An 18,466-nucleotide genomic window follows, 5' to 3' on the forward strand; every position below is an offset into this window, starting at 1 on the left:
AGTACTAGAACTTGGATTAAAGTTCTTCTTTACACATTATGACGCCTGGTGGCTTTTAGGTCAAAGATACAATTAAACAGCAGCGTCTTCCGGAATCCCAGCTTGCCTATTGTCATAGCAAAACCGAACACTGATTTTCAGCTTGCAATGTAAAATCACAGTGTACTGTACACATGAATTAGCTGCAATCGGAAACATATTAGCAGTCCAGCAATGAATTTAAACATGTTTTCAATGAACCATGTTTATGACTTAGTTACTAGTTTCTGTCAGTGATTAGATCTCTTTTGCGCCTCCTCCTTTTATCAGTCACGTTATTGAGGAAGCCTGCAATTATCTTATGGTGGTTAAAAGACCCACAACTTAGGAGCTACAGAGACCTATCGGCTAGAGGCAGCAGCAGAAGTGCACCAGGTGATTAAAAGCAACTAGGAGTTCACCTAGTTCAGCCTCATACTGTATCTGGAAAGACATTCATCTGAAAACTCATTATTTTACACTGCATTCTGATTTCTGAAAACGGGCGTCTGGGAGACAAGTAAGTAACGTTTGCATAAAAATAGCTTTCAGAATCATCTTTTGCAATGTTTTTAGGTATACATTTTTTCAATTGACTAACTTTGAGCAGTGTTTCTACTACAAATGAAAGCACACCCATCTTGATTATAGGCTTTGGTGCTATTCTGTACTTATTCATAACTGATAATATGGTTAATTTATAAATTTCACTGATGTATTTTTGGTTTCTATCAAGCCAGTTAAAGCCAGTTAAACTGAAATAATGTTCCTCCTGAACCCGTAGTGCAACATGACAGGCCAGACAATACAGTGTTAAAGACAAAGTTATGGAATAATAGTGCAAACATAGTGCAAAACATTCCTGTACAATTATCAATAATTTAAGAGGAGGGAAGACAGAAGGGAAACTATTGCCTAACATAATGTAGTGTAACACAGCACAACATAAACATTCCACCAAACAATGAAGTAGACTACACTGTTAAATTACTGCATGGAAGTACTGCCCATGCTTAAAGTAGCAGCGCAGCAAATATAAGCAGTTATAAGCAGTATACAGATCTATAAACAATGCAGTAGTTCAGCAGGGGCATGGTGCAGAGTGGTGTTGAGAGGTCGGTCTGTCAGCCCAGGACCATGTGCGGGTGACGGAATATCTATTTCTTGCAAACATGCAAATGCAATTATTCTGTGATATACCCTCTGCTCGCCGCTATTCAGCCATAACCAATTAGGATAGAAATAATTCTTTGTCGTTTTATCCTTACAATTAGGATTCACACTGGTGAGGCCAAAGAGAGGATCCTCTCATTTCTGAGTTTGTTTGGATTGCCATTATACACAAAGCTCAAATAAACCCCACAAAAATGGTGTGTGTGTGTGTGTGTGTGTGTGGGGGGGGGGTACATTTCCATGCCAGCACCTTACAGATTGTATTGCTGGCTCCTCTATATTGTTATTCTACCCCCACTTTGCGGGGGTTTCTGAGGAATAACAGACACGACTCCAGAGGCACATCACAGGAAATCTCTCGTCAAACTGCTGACTGCGGGCCACTTCCATGATGATACGGAGTTTCCGGAGAAAACTGCGTTTTCCTTACCATGCTGTTTGAAACTGGAGCTGTTTAGTTTGACTAGCATATTTGTCCGAAATGTCAGTCACGCAGCCATTGAGAAATGCAGAGCTATGCCACCTCCTCCCTCCCTTCAGTCCACAAATGTCTTGACTGATGTCACAGTAGGCTAAATGCTATAAGAATCCCTATACAGTCTAATGTCGAGTTACTCCTGATCGGGTAATACTGTTCCTGACCGGGCATAAATACTTAGCAATAACTCAGCTACTACTGAAGTACAGATCATATACAAACAATGAACAAATGTAGTCGCTACTTGAGAGAAAAGATGCGTCAAGATTCATTAATGATGAACAAACATGAGATTTTTTTCACGTGTTATTGATTACTTGTTCCTTCAGTACTTCCTTCGGCAGTTCACAGAATTAAAAGATATAGTAACAAATGCAGCAACTGCTTGAGATAAAACATGCGGCACGATTCATTAATAATGAATTAGCATGGGATCGATAAGTAATTATAAGATTTAGTTTGCGGTTAATTCATATATACATAATACATAAGTATAATACAGACCTGCATTATTTGTGCCCCGCCAAGTGAAGCTTTCACCCCAGATCGAGTCAAGTCGGATCGCATTTACAAGGTCCATATTAAATAACATACAATGATCGAAAGACTCCTGAAATTGGACGTAGCAGGACGTTAGCAGATGTATTGCTTAGCGTAACATGTGCAGAGGAATGGGCAACATTGTCAGAAGGATTTAATCTGCAGTACAGTATATTGTAGCGCCAGCGAGATGCTTAATTCTTGCCGGAAGATATCTGTAAATAGCCCTCCTTTGTGCCATTGTTAATACTTGTGTTCCCAATTGTCGTGTGTGCCCTTGCCTGTGTCATGTGTGAATACCCAGATAGCACACATATGTTGAAATGACATTGATTCCATATCAGACAGAAAGGCTGAAACAACGTTTATCTTCAATGTTTCACTTTATATCATCATATCGGTTATATCGGTTTTGCCACCATCAATTTTTCAATATTGAAAATCTGTCCAAAACTCAATTCAGTTTCAACGTTGATAATTTGACACTGACCATAATTCAACGCATTTAACTATAATTCAGCGTTGAAAAAATAATATGGTGCTGTCTAGGTCCTGTTTGATCCTTGCGTGTCGCTAAACATTGTGCAACTACCCACCGTGGCGTGTGTCCTTATCGTCCTGCATTGTAATGTTCCAAAGGGGTGATTATAATTTGTGTTAATACTTCTGAAGACTTCTACAGAGGAGTACGATTTTTAAAAAACCTGGCTCGTGTTTAGATTTTGCTCAGTGAGAATTTTCCGGAATATGTTCAGATCTTATCATTTAATGTCTACTGGTAGTTGATGCAAAAATAGTTAAAAAATTAGCAGTTTCCCGAGCCGTTCTGCGGTATGCAAACGTGCGCGTCAACCTTTCTTTGTATTTGACACTCTTTCCTGTTTTCAAAATGAGAAAGATTTGTACGAAAGTCAGACGTATCACATCTGTTCCCATATCCTCCTGAGATCCAGGAATAAAAGTGTTACTTAACTTTTTGTTTGTTTGTTTGTTTTATAAATAAAATGTTGATGGTGAAAACATCATCGTAAAGCCCTAACTAATAAAAATAGAATGTTTCCTACAGAAGACAAAAATCAATTACTGGATCTGAGAAGGACAATATCTTGTTTCCCAACATGGCAAAGATCATTCTTTGTCATTGTGTTTAGGCTGGGTTGAGTGACCACTAGAGCAAAAAAGACCCTTGACTGACTGTACTTGTCAATATCAAAATAGGCAACAATGACTTTTCTTCAAATAACGAATGAACAACTTCAAATTCTGGAAGTTATGATGTTATTGACTGATATTCTGCACACCAACTACATCTGAGTAAAGAGTATTTTTACCGAATGACAATAATACTGTTTTCGATATGAAATTAAGCACTTGTTCTCAATATTGCAAATTTAAATTATGATTAGCATTACATTCTGGGTGTGACAAAAATGTACAGTACAATGTTCATTAGAACTGAAGGGTGATACGGGCAGCATGCAACAGTTTGTCCACTACAAGGGGCTTGAAGCCTTTGCCAGGTAGCACAGGGCAAAACCCTCGAAGGGGATGCCAGCCAGTCGCAGGACACACACTCACACACACTCACACACTCACACACTCTCACACACTCACACACACTGTTATGCGCACTGCAGCACCCAAAATGGGATTATCGGATGCTTTTAAAATTGAAAGGCTCCTGCGCTTGGCTAAATAGTTCAGTTCATCTTGTGCTTTTACTGGTTTGTTTCCTTGATTGAAAGATTCATCCAGCTGTTTCACATTACCATTAGTGACACATGCATGATTATAGGAGACTGACCAATCAGCACACAGCAAGAACTCAGCACTTAAATGAGATCCTGGTCTTTTTAATCCTGGTAGTTTCCAAATCATGTTTTAGCTCAAAATATCATCCCTGATGTGGATTATCTGGTCACCCTTATTAGTACTGAATGCCATTAATTAATGCATATTTTAATATTTCCCAACAGATGACAGGTATGGTCGTCATGGAATTTAACACATCGGATGAAAATGACACTTACTACTATCTCGATGGAGCGGCACCCTGCCACAACAACAATATGGATTTGAACAGTACAGGCTTGGCCGTCACCTACATCATAGTGGTCCTTGTCAGTCTGCTGGGGAACAGCCTTGTCATCTATGTGATATGCTGTATGGAGAGAAGGAAGACCTCCACAGATGTGTACCTGATGAACCTGGCCCTGGCTGACCTCCTCTTCTCCCTGACCCTCCCCCTGTGGGCCGTCTACGTTCACTCCGAGTGGATCTTCGGCACCACGCTTTGCAGACTTGCATCTGGCTTGCAGGAGACGACCTTCTACGGCGGCGTCCTGCTGCTGGGCAGCATCAGCGTTGACCGCTACCTGGCCATCGTGAAAGCCACGCAGGTGATCGTGCACAAGCGCCACCTAGTGAGTGCAGTGTGTGCCCTCGTGTGGCTGGTGGCGGGGATGCTCGCTCTGCCGGTCTGCATCCATAAGGAGGCCTTCCAGCCCTCTGGCTCACCCAGGTATGTGTGCCATGACAACGTGACGGGCAAGAAAATGGAGCAATGGCAGCTGAGCATGAGGCTCCTACGCTATATTGTGGGTTTCTTCATCCCACTGATGGTCATGATTTTTTGCTATGGCAGCACTTCCTGCACGCTTTACCGATCACGCAACAGTCAGAAGCACAAGGCCATGAGAGTAATCCTGTCCGTGGTGCTGGCCTTCGTACTCTGCTGGCTCCCCTACAATATCGCCGTCCTCGTCGATATCCTGATGCGAGGAAACCTGCTCGACGAATCCTGTGATCTCAGGCAACAAGTGGCATTTAGCCTCATGGTGACGGAGATCCTGGCCTTCTCGCACTGTGCTGTCAACCCCGTCCTGTATGCCTTCATCGGGCAGAAGTTCCGTGACGAGCTTCTCACTACGCTCTTCAAGCACGGGCTCATTAACAAGAAGGTCCTGTCCACCTACAGGAAGAACTCAGTATACTCTTTCTCTGGGAACACTTCTATCACCCGATAATCAGTTCAGCACTTGGCCCACTGACTCCAAAAGTAAAGTCAAATCAAGTCGTCATATCAAGTCAAGTCAAGTCATGTCATGTCATGTCATGTCATGTCATATTAAGTGAAGTCAAGTGGGCTGTATTGTCATGCCATCCATATACAGGTATATAGTGAAATAACATTTCCCAAGGACCATGTGTAACATACAGATAGTGAATGACAATGGAGGGTTTTTACAATACTTAGACTACAATACAGAGTACAGCATGAAACTGGGGGTGGGGGGGAACACAGCAGTTTATATACATAGTGCTATGTGAATGTAAACAATAAGTAAGGGTTCAGCTTTGTATTTGTAACATTTTTAATAGCATATCTTACTCTCTGCAGCACGGTTGTTTTGTTTTGTCTCTTGTCATTCTGTGGGACGTATGGTAGGTAGACAAGGTGGAAACACAGTGTAATATGGAGATTTCTGTTGAAAAGATGCTAAGACTTAGGGTTAAGTGTTTTATCTGACCTAAATATCTTCACTTAGAATGAGGTAAGGAGCATGCACTGATACAGTGCGTTGCCACACCCATCACATGGCAAACCACCTCAGGGATGAGAACCTGAGTGCAGCTGTGCAGTGTGAGTTTTTTTTCCAGTGGCCGCGATGCCAATCCTGCCAACAAGGATCACAACTGAGGCCAAGTAGATATATTCTGTACCAGATTCTTTTGTGAAATTAATAATTCTACTTCCTCTTCATCAAGACAAAGTTCTTGTTAATACAGACACAAAGGAAACAGACAGTGAGGTCACAGTTACAAACACGTCATCACTTTGACATTTGCATTCACATTTATTGCAGTAAACTGTGAGAATAATCTATTGTTCTGTCTTCCACACATGTCCTGGAAACCATGTCATATTAAAAGTGATTTTAGTTTAAGGCTGTAAAGGATATTACTCATTTCATATTCTGAAGATGTACCTACCTGTGCTTGAGGTCTTACAGCAGCATGTGAACACTGATAAGCTCCTCTACAGCACCAAAGCTCTACCAGTCCCACAGCAAAGGAACTCAAAGAACTACATGCAACAAGTTACAGTTGAAATAATCGTTAGAACAGCTAAGATGCGTGTACTAAGTCAGTGGTCTTGAACTGGTTTAGATTCAAGACCCACATTTTCCTTAGTCACAACCCAAATTTTAAAGATTTTGGACCAAATTTTTTCACAAATAGTGTAGCTCCTGGCTCTTCAAATCTCAAATCTGTTGATATGTATTTTGTCATGCAAATTTATATGCATATGGAATTTTTGGTGATACTGAAGTGAATTTATAAAGACCATTTTAAAAATGTGGGTGGCTTTCTTTTGACAAGTAAAAAACCCTGTTTTCTGTTGTATTGCCTTTATTCTGTCAGTAAATAAAACTGTATAAAATGCTTGCTACACTGCAAATCGTTATGTGTTTGCCAATATGTAAAATCTTATCTTTAATATCTCTATATTATCTTTTTTAAAAAAAAAATTGTTTACTGGTTTCTCTCTTTGAATTTGTGGTATATTCTTATATTGATCTATCTTATATATCTCAATTAGTCAGAAGATCTTATAATTGACCGGTTTACTGGTAAAACAAGCCACATTAGACAACTTATTAATTTTACCATGCCTTTTCCCCTGAAAACTTGTTCAAGATTCATTAACAAGCTTAAGCAAGTTGCTTGATTTAAGAACCGCACAAGGCATAATTTTTTTTTAAATATACCATATTTTTTTATTCAATGAAAAATGGCCTAATATGCTTCACCTACAAAGAAAATGAAAGAAGATTCTTGTCTCTTTCTCTGTTTCTCTCTCTAGCCGACTCTTTTACTATCTTGAACCCCCCCCCCTTGTTTTTTATATAAAGTATATGTTGCAAAATGCCATTGAGTGTATGAGAGTACTCTGTTGACTACTTTCACTTGTCAATAAATGCTGGAAAATTTCAGTTGCAGTCATTGTTATGATTTCAGTTCCTTGTTTTACATTGTATCCTCTGAGCAGTGCTGTAGAGCTACTCAAGAACTACGTTTAAATTAAATATGGATTTATACCTATTTACTCCAAGATCAGCTAGCTTGTTTAAAGTGACAGCATACTCAAGCTACACTAGTTCTAAGTAATGCCGGCTTGAATTATGGATGTATACCTATTTACTTCAAGATCAGCCAGCTTGTTTAAAGTAACAGCATACTCAAGCTACACTAGTTCTAAGTAATGCCGGCTTGAATTATGGATGTATACCTATTTACTTCAAGATCAGCCAGCTTGTTTAAAGTGACAGCATACTCAAGCTACACTAGTTATAAGTAATGCCGGCTTGAATTATGGATTTATACCTATTTACTTCAAGATCAGCCAGCTTGTTTAAAGTGACAGCATACTCAAGCTACACTAGTTCTAAGTAATGCCGGCTTGAATTATGGATGTATACCTATTTACTTCAAGATCAGCCAGCTTGTTTAAAGTGACAGCATACTCAAGCTACACTAGTTATAAGTAATGCCGGCTTGAATTATGGATGTATACCTATTTACTTCAAGATCAGCCAGCTTGTTTAAAGTGACAGCATACTCAAGCTACACTAGTTCTAAGTAATGCCGGCTTGAATTATGGATTTATACCTATTTACTTCAAGATCAGCCAGCTTGTTTAAAGTGACAGCATACTCAAGCTACACTAGTTCTAAGTAATGCCGGCTTGAATTATGGATGTATACCTATTTACTTCAAGATCAGCCAGCTTGTTTAAAGTGACAGCATACTCAAGCTACACTAGTTCTAAGTAATGCCGGCTTGAATTATGGATTAATTTTCTTGGTTCTTCCCCTATATTTTTTCAGCGTTCTAAAATTAAAACTGCAAAAAGGATTTTTTTTCTCGCTTTGAAGTGGCTTGGCGGTCCAGTGTCATGTCACATTGCTGGGACCTGGGTTCAAGTCTCCATCAGGGTTCCATGCATGGAGATGCCATGTTCTCCCCGTGTCATTGTGGGGTTTCCCCCAGATACTCCAGTTTCCCCCCACAGTCCAAAAACATACGGAGGCTAATTGGAGTTACCGGATTATCCATAGGTGTGAGTATACCCTGAATGAATGGATGTTTTTGCCTATATTCAGTTTATTTTGACTTATTATTGTGCTGTTTGGAGCCCGATGTCAAGTCATTTGATCTTAAAAGGAGCATTTTTTCTACATATTTCAAACAGCAATGTGAAAAGTGAAATGGGAAGCCATTTGATGTAAGATTTGATAAGGACACCAGAGCATCAAAAAGGAAATCCGCACTAAGCTGATCACATCAGTGTTTCTCTTTCTATAAAAACATTGCAGCACAGAGGCATGATAAACGGAAACATCACGTTTAATGTCGCAGTGTCGCACTTTTTGACCCATACTGATCATGATACATTCTCCCCCCATTAGCTGCACCGAAGTTGACCTGGAGCCTGTATCATGGGGCAGGATTAACCAGATAACTTGTCAGATTTAAGCAGGCACGTGCAGGGGGGGGGGGGGGCGGAGGGTGCTTGAGCACCCGCCCCTTTCCTCCAGGATGCCTCAAGTGCCATTTTCTTGGGTTTTTTTTTGCTGTTGTTGTTCTTTTTTGTTTTTTTTTTTATGTGTATGTGCCTATGGAGCCCTGTCTTTGCCCCTCAGCAATAAAATGTAACTATTAATCTCAATTTTGCTAAATAAAAGGATCTGGCTTGCATCAGTCACATGACTGCCATTAACCAATGCTGGCCCTTGAGGGCAGAGCGCGCTCGTTACGAGCCGGGTACGAGCTCGCAAAGTGCACGCGCGTTTTCTGCAGGCTGGGTGGTGCGGAGCTGGAGGAGAAGCAGGCAAATTAATTGGAAGGTGCAGACTGCAACAAAACAGTAAATAGGGTGTACAGTGCACACTATAGTCTATAACAACAAATCAATTGAAATAAATGAGCGTGCTGTTTGTGCAACAGCGCGACAAACATTACCTGTCCTTTTATGAACTGCACAAGTAGTGGTGGTCATTAACTGCTAGCTAACTGGGTAAGGGTGTTACAAGGGGGTCTGTAGCTCTGTCCACCGTTTTAGGGAACATGTTTTGTTTTAAAGTAAGTTACAGGACTTTTCCCTTCTTTTCTGGAGGGCTTTTATTTCACTGAAAACGATCTAATATGGATATCCACATAATTCCATATTAGATTCGTCATGAATGTGAGTTGTTGTTATTCAGCTTGTTCTATTTTTTTTTTACTTTGAGCACCCGCCCCTTTAAACGTCTCTGCACGGCCCTGGATTTAAGGTAGTATGGGGTAAATGTAAGAATGAAGGTGAAGTCCATTTAGGCTTGGGTACCTTAAATCCGACAAGTTACAGGACTCTGACATCTTGAGAAATTTCCATTGGTTTCTCCGAGCAAGCGGGCAGAGACTGACATGGCAATTGCCACAGTGTTTTGCAATCTTTCCAGTATATAAGGCACCCATTAACCCTAGCGTCAGAGATGGAGATCAGTTCCCCCCCCCCCCCCCCCCACACACACACACCACACACACATAGCAAGGCCTGCCTCACTCAGACAGTGGTTCATGCATCATTTTCTCCATCTGAAGATTTGTGTAGCACAATGAAAAATTAGCGCTTTACAATATTATTAGTATAGAATTCATTGTCCCAGTGTTCCTCTTGTAATTGGGTTGTATCCTAGCAAAAATGTTCCACACCTCTGTCTGCCCTTCCTGCTGTTACCACATTCCCTGAGACAGCACAAAAGTTGCTTAATAAACCACAGTTGAGGATGTGACAGTAGCGATAGCATCTGATGCTTCCGGGCACCAGTGGAGCCCCTTCATCGATTCACTGATTCTCTATAGCAACACTGAAGACTGAAAGACAGAAAGCACTTTCCCTGGAAGTCCGGCATGATGGTAGACATTAGTGCCTTTGCTTGTAGACTGTGGAACGTGCGGATGTCATCTCGCCAGTGTCTGATGGCGTTCCCCATTATCTTTCCCGCAGGCCTTCAGCTTGTTTGAACATAGTCTATTACCGGGATGATGTACCAATCCATACAATTGTGGATCAGTAATCAAAATGCCCACCCAGCTGGGTCACTGCTATACATTCTCCCGCCTGCACACCTGGCATATTGCTTGTGAGTATAAAATCGAACAGAGGAAAAACTTTAAACCGTTAGCAAAAATATACATAAAAACATACATATAAAACATTCACACTAATACTGCAGATTATATAGCTTGGAAATGAAGCCAATCATAACATCACAAAGCAAAATCGGACACCAGTTATAATATTTTTAATACAATATCATACTGTTTTGTGGCCAGGCCATATCTTGTGAATATGTTTCAAAAAATGCCAAAGCATATCAGACCTGGAAGCTCAGACTCTGTTCTGGTGGAGCAGCTTATCAGGGTAGATCTGACATGTGCTTTCTCTTGTGATGGAGGAAAGCAATATCCTTCTGTCTGCCCGGGTATGTTAGCAGGTGCAAACATTACAGCCAACAGTGGGCCCACTGATGGCCTCTTTCACATGACAGAGGTCCTGGGGTGAGGCTCAGAGGTTGGAAGCACAGGGTGTCCAAGCAAATGTACCGTTGTCATGGCAAAAGGCACCATGGAGACACACAACGAGTTTCAAATACCACAAATAACAAGGGTAGTTTTCATCCTGTCTGATTTTCAGAATGTTTACATGTTTTTAGTAAAGGTATGACCAGGGACATCAGTGGTGCATGGATTCTCAGGTTTGAAAACACAAATCTGACCCATAAATAATTCCAAATCAATTGATATAAAAAGAGCTGTATGAATACTTAAACAGTCAGGCTACATTTGGATTGGCCCTTAGGCCAAATCTGGCAAGTTGTCACCACGTCATGTCATGTTAAATGCAAATTTTTATCTCGATGAAAAAAGAGCATATTCTGTCAAAATCTGTCCAGAAAGTTACAAAAATCATCCAGGAATTTGCAAGGTGCCTGGAACAACATCCAGGAATCTACAAAATGCTTTTATCTCTGCTGAGGAGTTCATGACCCCAACATCAGAAATGGGTATTTGGCAGCATAGCTAGGATATATAACAAAATTGACCTGCATGATTCTTGGGTGTTCTGCAACAGATATATGTGTCAAAAGAGGTACATTCTGGCTGACTTGGGTCCTGTTATGTCTGGAAAAATCCAAAACAATGCATTCCAGAGTACAAGCTTCATGCCAGAGGTTAGGAATGGTGGTACTGTAGTAGCATCATGATTTGCTGTATCAAGATCTCACACACCATTCCCACACACACAATGGGCAATGTAGCAGTTACAATCAGTATGTTTTGGATTGTGGAGGAAACGCAAGAACCAAGAAGAAAGCCCACAATGATATGGGGAAAGCATGCAAACTCTGCACATAAAGCCAGAAGAAGACACAAACCCTGGTGTCAGTGATGTGATGCCACAGTGCCAACCACTGCACCAAGTGGCTGAGGTACAGAAATGTGTGGCATCACATGTTGGAAGGAAGGCCTGCACCAGAAACAAAATATTGGTTTGGAGTTTTACTTTCTGGACCTGAACTATTGACCTCTGTTTACAGACATCCACCTCTGTCTCTAAGCAACATAAAGCTGATCACCCACTCAGATGAACTTTTGCCCTAAACTTTGGACACATTGATGCTACAGCCCCGAGTATTTTAAGTCTAGCCCTAGGTATTTTACCGCTGATGCCCGTCGTCCTTCAAAATAAAACAACAAAAAGTCAAGCCCCGTGTTAACTTGACTCAGCCCCTAGTTTTTTCCAATAGCTAGAAATGCCCCTGTTCTCTCCTGCAACTGTATAAAAGAGCAAAGATAAATCAAATTGAATTAATTTGGGGGGAGTAGAATAAAAGAAGGGATAAATAAAGGCTATGTAAAAAACATACTATCGAAAGACAGTGTACAACATAATATTATATACAGCACACATTATCGGCACAGACAGTCATGACCTTCTGTCTCAGTTATTTTGATCTGAAATTCAATTGTCGTGAGATGGCAGAATGATGTGCTTGTATCTTTAAGCTAAAGCAACACGTAGACTGAGCAGTGACAGGAAGAAGATAATGCTGCCATCAAAAGGCTCTTGGGAGAAGGAGACTGCAGGAGCAGTTACAGATTAACCTGCCTGATCCCAGCAGCTCTCAGGGACCGAGCAGGTCCAGATCCCAGCTGTGCCCAGAGGCTGAGTGGATCCAGATCCCAGTAGATCTCAGGAACCAAGCGGGTCCTGATCCCAGCAGCTCTCAGGGACCAAGCGGGTCCTGATCCCAGCAGATCTCAGGGACCAAGCGGGTCCTGATCCCAGCAGATCTCATATACCAAGTGGATCTCCCCCTACTCCTTGGCTTGAAAGCCAGTTTTCTGCTCTTCCTTACAAGTGGTGCTTTGTTGACTCGTTGGAGTTCCACCAGGGGCACGCCATCGCTATCAGTGTGGTATTTCCTGCCCGTCTTAAATTAGCAGGGTCCAGTGGTTGGCTGGTGTGTGAGAACTTCTGAAAAAATAAGGTTGTGGCCTGCCCTGGGGCTATTTTTTTCATTTTTGCTGAAGTAGAGTGTTGCAGGATGGGGTGGAGGGGGAGTTGTGGGTGAATCCCCAGAATTTTTTTCAGAAAATTCCCCAGAATTCACTGGGGTTGTTTCATTTCTGTCACCCACAGTTTTCCCAGTTGTCCCCACAAGACAGTGGGCCTGCATATTGGTTTTGAAAACTGTAGAGCAGGGTGTGGATTATATACTAAGAATATTTATTAAATTGAAGAAATAAGATTCTGGGCTTTAATGACAGCAAAGAAATGTCGGGTAATGTCAATAAAGTTTTCATTGATTAAGAGTAAAGCTTTGCAGTAGCCCCTGGTCTGGATTCCAGCAGCCTCACTTTGTGGTGCTTTGTAGCCCTGACAGGATTACAGGATTACACTCTGTCTAAATGAGAGCAGAAGAGGCAGGTCGCACTGAAGCCTGGTGAGACACTACCTCAACATGCTGGAGAGTTTTCAAAGGCAGCAATGCAGAGGGCCCCATTCCAGCTGGCACAGGGCCCCGGGGCCATGTAAACAGAGGCCAATCGGCAAACGGGCAGCCTAGCCATCCCTCTTCATTCCCATTGCTGGATTCTACTCATAAAAAGTGTGCCAATGAAACAGAAAAAACAAGAAAAAAATAGACTTATTTATTTCTTCCATAAAAAATATACAACTACAGTCAGAAGCTTCAACTTTATAAAGTGTTGCATGTATCAAGTGCTCAATTGCATGTATCATGACAGAAGGTCATTTTCAATATCTTTTTTATCAGATTGAATTTGCTATTCCTAAAGAAAATTAGCAGATGCAGCATACCCTTTATTCATCCAGTGCATCAAAACACTGCATACTTTAAAGAAGGGGGATTTGCCAAGGTATGCAGTTTAATCCAAGCTGTCTACCTCCACGTCTGTGGTTTTGCGATTGTTTTGCCAAAACAACAATGGCAGGAAGATGAAACCACACCGCGTTAGCACAAGACAAAGGGCTGATCACATGGTCTACTCAGGACCATTGTGCTTTCCTGGCTTATTCACTGAAGAAGAGAATAGAAGCAAGACAGTGGTGTGATTCATTGGTACAAGCAGTGGACAGTCAATAGGAGAAAGTCCAGCAGCTGCTATAAAGCTGGGAATTATAGATCCACGGGCAGATGGAAGGAGTTACACTTATTTGGGGAAATTTTCTATGTTTGATCTTGAGAATAATGACAGGGTACAGGACAGGACATGGTGCTGTCATAGGATGCCACCTTTGCAATAAGTCAGTTTGTGAGATTTCTTCCCTACTAGATGTTCCACGGTCAACAGTAAGTAGTACTATTGCAAAGTGGAAGCATTTAGGGACAACAGGAACTCAGCCATGGCTGACCATGTAAAGTCACAGAGCGGGATCGCCGTGTGCTGAGGCTCATAGTGAGTAAGATGCCAATGCTCTGTAGACTCAGTAACTGCGAAGTTCTGAACTTCCTCTGGCATTAACCCCAGCATAAATACTGTGTGCCAGGAGCTTTATGGAATGGGCTTCCATGGCTGAGCAGGTGCATGCAAGCTTCACATCACCAAGCACAATGCCAAGTGTTGGGTGAAGTGGTGTGATACATACTGCCACTGGACTCTGGAGCAGTAGAAACATGTTCTGTGGAGTGATGAATCACGCTTCTCTGCTTGTCAGTCTGATGGACGAGTCTGGGTTTCGTGGAAGCCAGGAGAACGTCGCTTGTCTGACTGCAGCGTGCCACCTGTAAAATTTGGTAGAGGAGGGATAGTGGTGGACCCAGCTAACCGAAAAGTTAGCTTCGATAACTGCTAATCCACAAACTCCCAAGTTTAATTTGATAACACTAAACTGATAAACCACTAACACAATTAGCGGAAGCTAACGATAACTGCTAACTGCTAACTTTTAGTTTACAAATTTAGCTTCAGTTTGGATTTTGGCTCTGAAACCTTTAAAAACATACCTATAGAGCTAAAATTTTAACCTGTTTAACACTGAAGTCCCATTGGTCAGATTATAGTGATTACAAAGGGATATTTAGGACGTACCCAATAGAGTAGAATTCTGGATTCTGTAGAGTCTCTGGAATAAATGCCCTCTGAAATTCTCTTTCTATTATACTCCATTTGGAAGATATAATTGTTTTTGTTGGAGAAGCCCTATTTCACAGCTCACCCATGCTGGCATTTTGCCCTCAGAAAAGCTGCCTCTGGACTACAAATATGGCACCATTTACCTGGAACTAGGAAGGGGGGTCTCAGCTCTTTATTGGTCTATTGCTCTGTCAATCAGAACCTGGAAAATACAATGAGGGCCTGTATCACAGAGCAGGATTTCTTGCATAGCTGGATAACTTGTCAGATTTAAGGTAGCCTGGGCTAAATGTAAGTGAACGAAGATAAAATTAATTTAAAGTAGGGTACCTTAATTCCAACACACTATCGAGCTAAGCGAGTAATCCAGCTTTGTGATATAGGCCCCTGTCCTCCACTTAGTTCAGGGTACCTCAGTAAAATGGACTTTTATCTTTGTTCACCTATATTTACCAAAGACTAGCTTAAATTTTATGAGTTATCAACCGATCATTTCTTGTGTTTACACGTCCGCCAACAGTGCACCAAATAGATTGTTGCAGATACCCTCACAACATAACATGAACAAAAATGTATGGTTTTAGGGTTTACAAATGTCTTTGACCTTGAAACTTTATTTACTTTACCTGCAAAAAATTACAGATTTACAGTTAGCAGAATTTAATTTAGAAAAACGCTAATCTGCTAAGGAAAAAGTTACCTTTGCTAATTAGCATTTAGTGGATTAGTGGAACCCTGCCCACCACTAAAGAGGGATAATAGTATGGGGCTGTTATTCAGAGGTTGGGTTAGGCTCCTTACTTCCTCTGATGCAGGGGAGGGCAATCTTATCCAGAAAGAGCCACTGTGTTTGCAGATTGTTTCTGGGTTTGAACAGCTGACCAAATGGTTATTCCAGAAACCTGCACACACACTAGCACTTTGTGGATAAAATTACCCACCCCTGCTCTAAAATTTCAGCATACCAAGACATTTTGGACTATTCTATGCTTCTGTCTTTGTGGAAATAGTTTAGGGAAGGCCCTTTTCTGTTCCGGCATGACTGTGCCCTAGTGTACAAACCAAGATCCATAAAGACATGGTTGGCTGAGTTTGGTGTGGAAAAACTTGATGGTGCCGCATAGAGTCCTGACCTCAACCCCATCTAACACCTTTAGGATGAACTAGAACGGAGATTATGAGCCAGGCCTTCATGTCCAACATCTGTGCCTGACCTCACAAATGCTCATCTGGATGACAGCAAAAATTCCTACAGATATTCTAAACTCTTGTGGAAAGCCTTCCCAGAAGAGTACCAACTGTTATAGCTGCAAATGGGGGACCAACTCCATATTGGTGCCTATGAATTTAGAATGAGATGCCAGAATATTAATGGCCAGGTGTCCTAATACTTTTGTCCATATAGTGTACCTCTGGCTGTATTCTGTAACAGGTCTGGTCAGGTGAGGTTGGGACAGGAAGGAATCCAGTCTTCGTCTCAGCTCACTGGATAGCATCCACATCTTACAGCTATACAGCAAGACAGGGAGCACCAGGAGCTTGGACCTAGACCTTTGTCCTCTTGCAAAGATGTCGGGAGTCCCACACACCCCTTTCGAGTGACCATATGACCCCCATGCTCTCCCAATCCATCTACTGACTTCATAGGAATAGTTACCAGAGACATGAATGTCACTGCTGAGTTAAGTGAATCTCTCGACGAGGTGGACATTTTTTCCACAGACAGACACACTACTGAAGTCATTAAAGGCCTGGATCTTGGTTTTTATCCAGGACACTCGCAATCCCAGACACTCAGACTCCTCCCTCAGTCTTTCAAGAGCCCCGATCAGAACCTCCATTGACTCCATGAAGATCACAGCATTGTCAGCAAAGTCAAGATCAGTAGATCTTTCTTCATCAACAAATGCCCCGCAGCTGCTGGACCCCACGACTCTGTCCAACACCCAGTCCATGCAAGTATTGAACAGTGTAGGAACATGAACACTCCCCTGGCAAACCCCATAATCAACTGGTAAGAATGTGGAGGTTCCCCCTCCACTCTGCACAGCACTCACGGTACCAGTGTACAGGCCGGCCATGATGTTCAGCAACTTTGGGAGGATCCTGCAAAGTCTCAGGATGTCCCGCAGGGCAACTTAATCAACTGAGTCAAATGCCTTACAAAAATTGACAAAGGCTGCAGAGAACCTCTGCCGATCTTCGTCCCTGCACTCAAAGAGAACGCTCAATGCCAGGATGCGGTCGATGGTAGACTTCTTAGGCATGAAACCAAACTGCTCTGGTCACTGGTAGGCAAGCAAGTGATCATGGAACCTGTTAAGAATGACCCTATCAAGGACTTTAACCCGGCACTGAAGCAGTGTTATCCCCCTGTAGTTGCTGCAGATCACCCTTCCCTTTCCAGATAGGGACTACAAATCCCATTTTCCAGTCAGTTGTCATGATGCCTGACTCCCAAATGGAAGCAAATATTGCCTGCAGCAACAGCTACTCCCTGAGTATGGCATCTATCAGAACAACCAGACCAAAAGTAGGTGTATCTACCTACAGAGATCTGGCCACGCCCCGATCTGCAAACCTCAGAGAGTGGCGTCACCGAAATGCAGAGTTTACGAAGCTCCCCTAACTGCAAAATGGTTCCATGTGCCTTCCTGGATGGGCCACCTCAAACTGGGACCCAAGTGACATTATGCAGTGGGCGACACCTCAGCACCACACTAGGCCTGATCCCCAACATCACCACTTGCAGGACCGGATGCAGTTTAACATCATACCTAGTCATCATTACAGTTATTTACACTATTTTTAGTATTTCACTACTTCTCTTGTAAAACAGACATGAGGTAGCTGGTTAGCAGGTTAACAGTAAAGTGTTTTGAATATAAATGAATTGACAAAATTTGAAATCTTATAATTATGGTCATCTTATATTTTACATCTTACAATTCTGTAATACAATTAAAAGCTTTGGACCTTGTTTTCATGCCTTGAAGTTTGCAAAATGTTCTATTTGCAGTCATTAGACAACTTGAATAAACAATTTAAATGGAACAAAAACAGCAAACCACAGGTGCCCAAAAGAGAAAAAACAGTAGATTTAATCAGATTTAGGTTTAAAGCTGCGCCATGTGGCTGCCATGCTGGCGACAAGCTGCCTTTCAGAGAACTTGGGGTTTAATGAAGCGATGAGTGAGTCAGCGAGGTTTGTGGTTGCTGGAAGTTCTTGTGAACTTCCTCTAAATATTTGTGAGAGCACAATGTCTTCTCACCCCTGTGAAAAGCCCAGTAAAACTGCTGGTGAGAATGTCTTCTTTGGATGGTATGATATAGTAGTGCTCTGCAATCTTTTCTAAAGAAAAGGGCAACAAGAGTTAGATTTAGAGAAATGTGATGGTATTGGTTAGACTTACTGTCCCACAATCAAGTCAAGTCAAGTGGGCTTTATAGTCATACCATCGCAGGGGCTTCTACAATGGTAGAGGGTTTGCGGGTGCAGTGTTTGTGGAAAATGTCCTTGATGCGGGGGAAAGAGATCCTGATGAT

General features: G+C 41.9%; 1 protein-coding gene across 1 annotated transcript; it reads left to right on the forward strand.

The window, feature by feature from the left end:
• Positions 1-383: 383 nt before the first annotated feature.
• Positions 384-7,113, forward strand: cxcr2 (chemokine (C-X-C motif) receptor 2). Its single transcript, XM_023841872.2, has 2 exons — positions 384-538; positions 4,186-7,113. Exon 2 carries the CDS (start codon positions 4,186-4,188, stop codon positions 5,233-5,235), a length of 1,050 nt encoding a protein of 349 aa, XP_023697640.1. The 5' UTR covers positions 384-538; the 3' UTR covers positions 5,236-7,113.
• Positions 7,114-18,466: the final 11,353 nt, after the last annotated feature.

This window comes from Paramormyrops kingsleyae, chromosome 16 (genome assembly GCF_048594095.1).
Source record: "Paramormyrops kingsleyae isolate MSU_618 chromosome 16, PKINGS_0.4, whole genome shotgun sequence".
Lineage (NCBI taxonomy): Eukaryota > Metazoa > Chordata > Actinopteri > Osteoglossiformes > Mormyridae > Paramormyrops > Paramormyrops kingsleyae.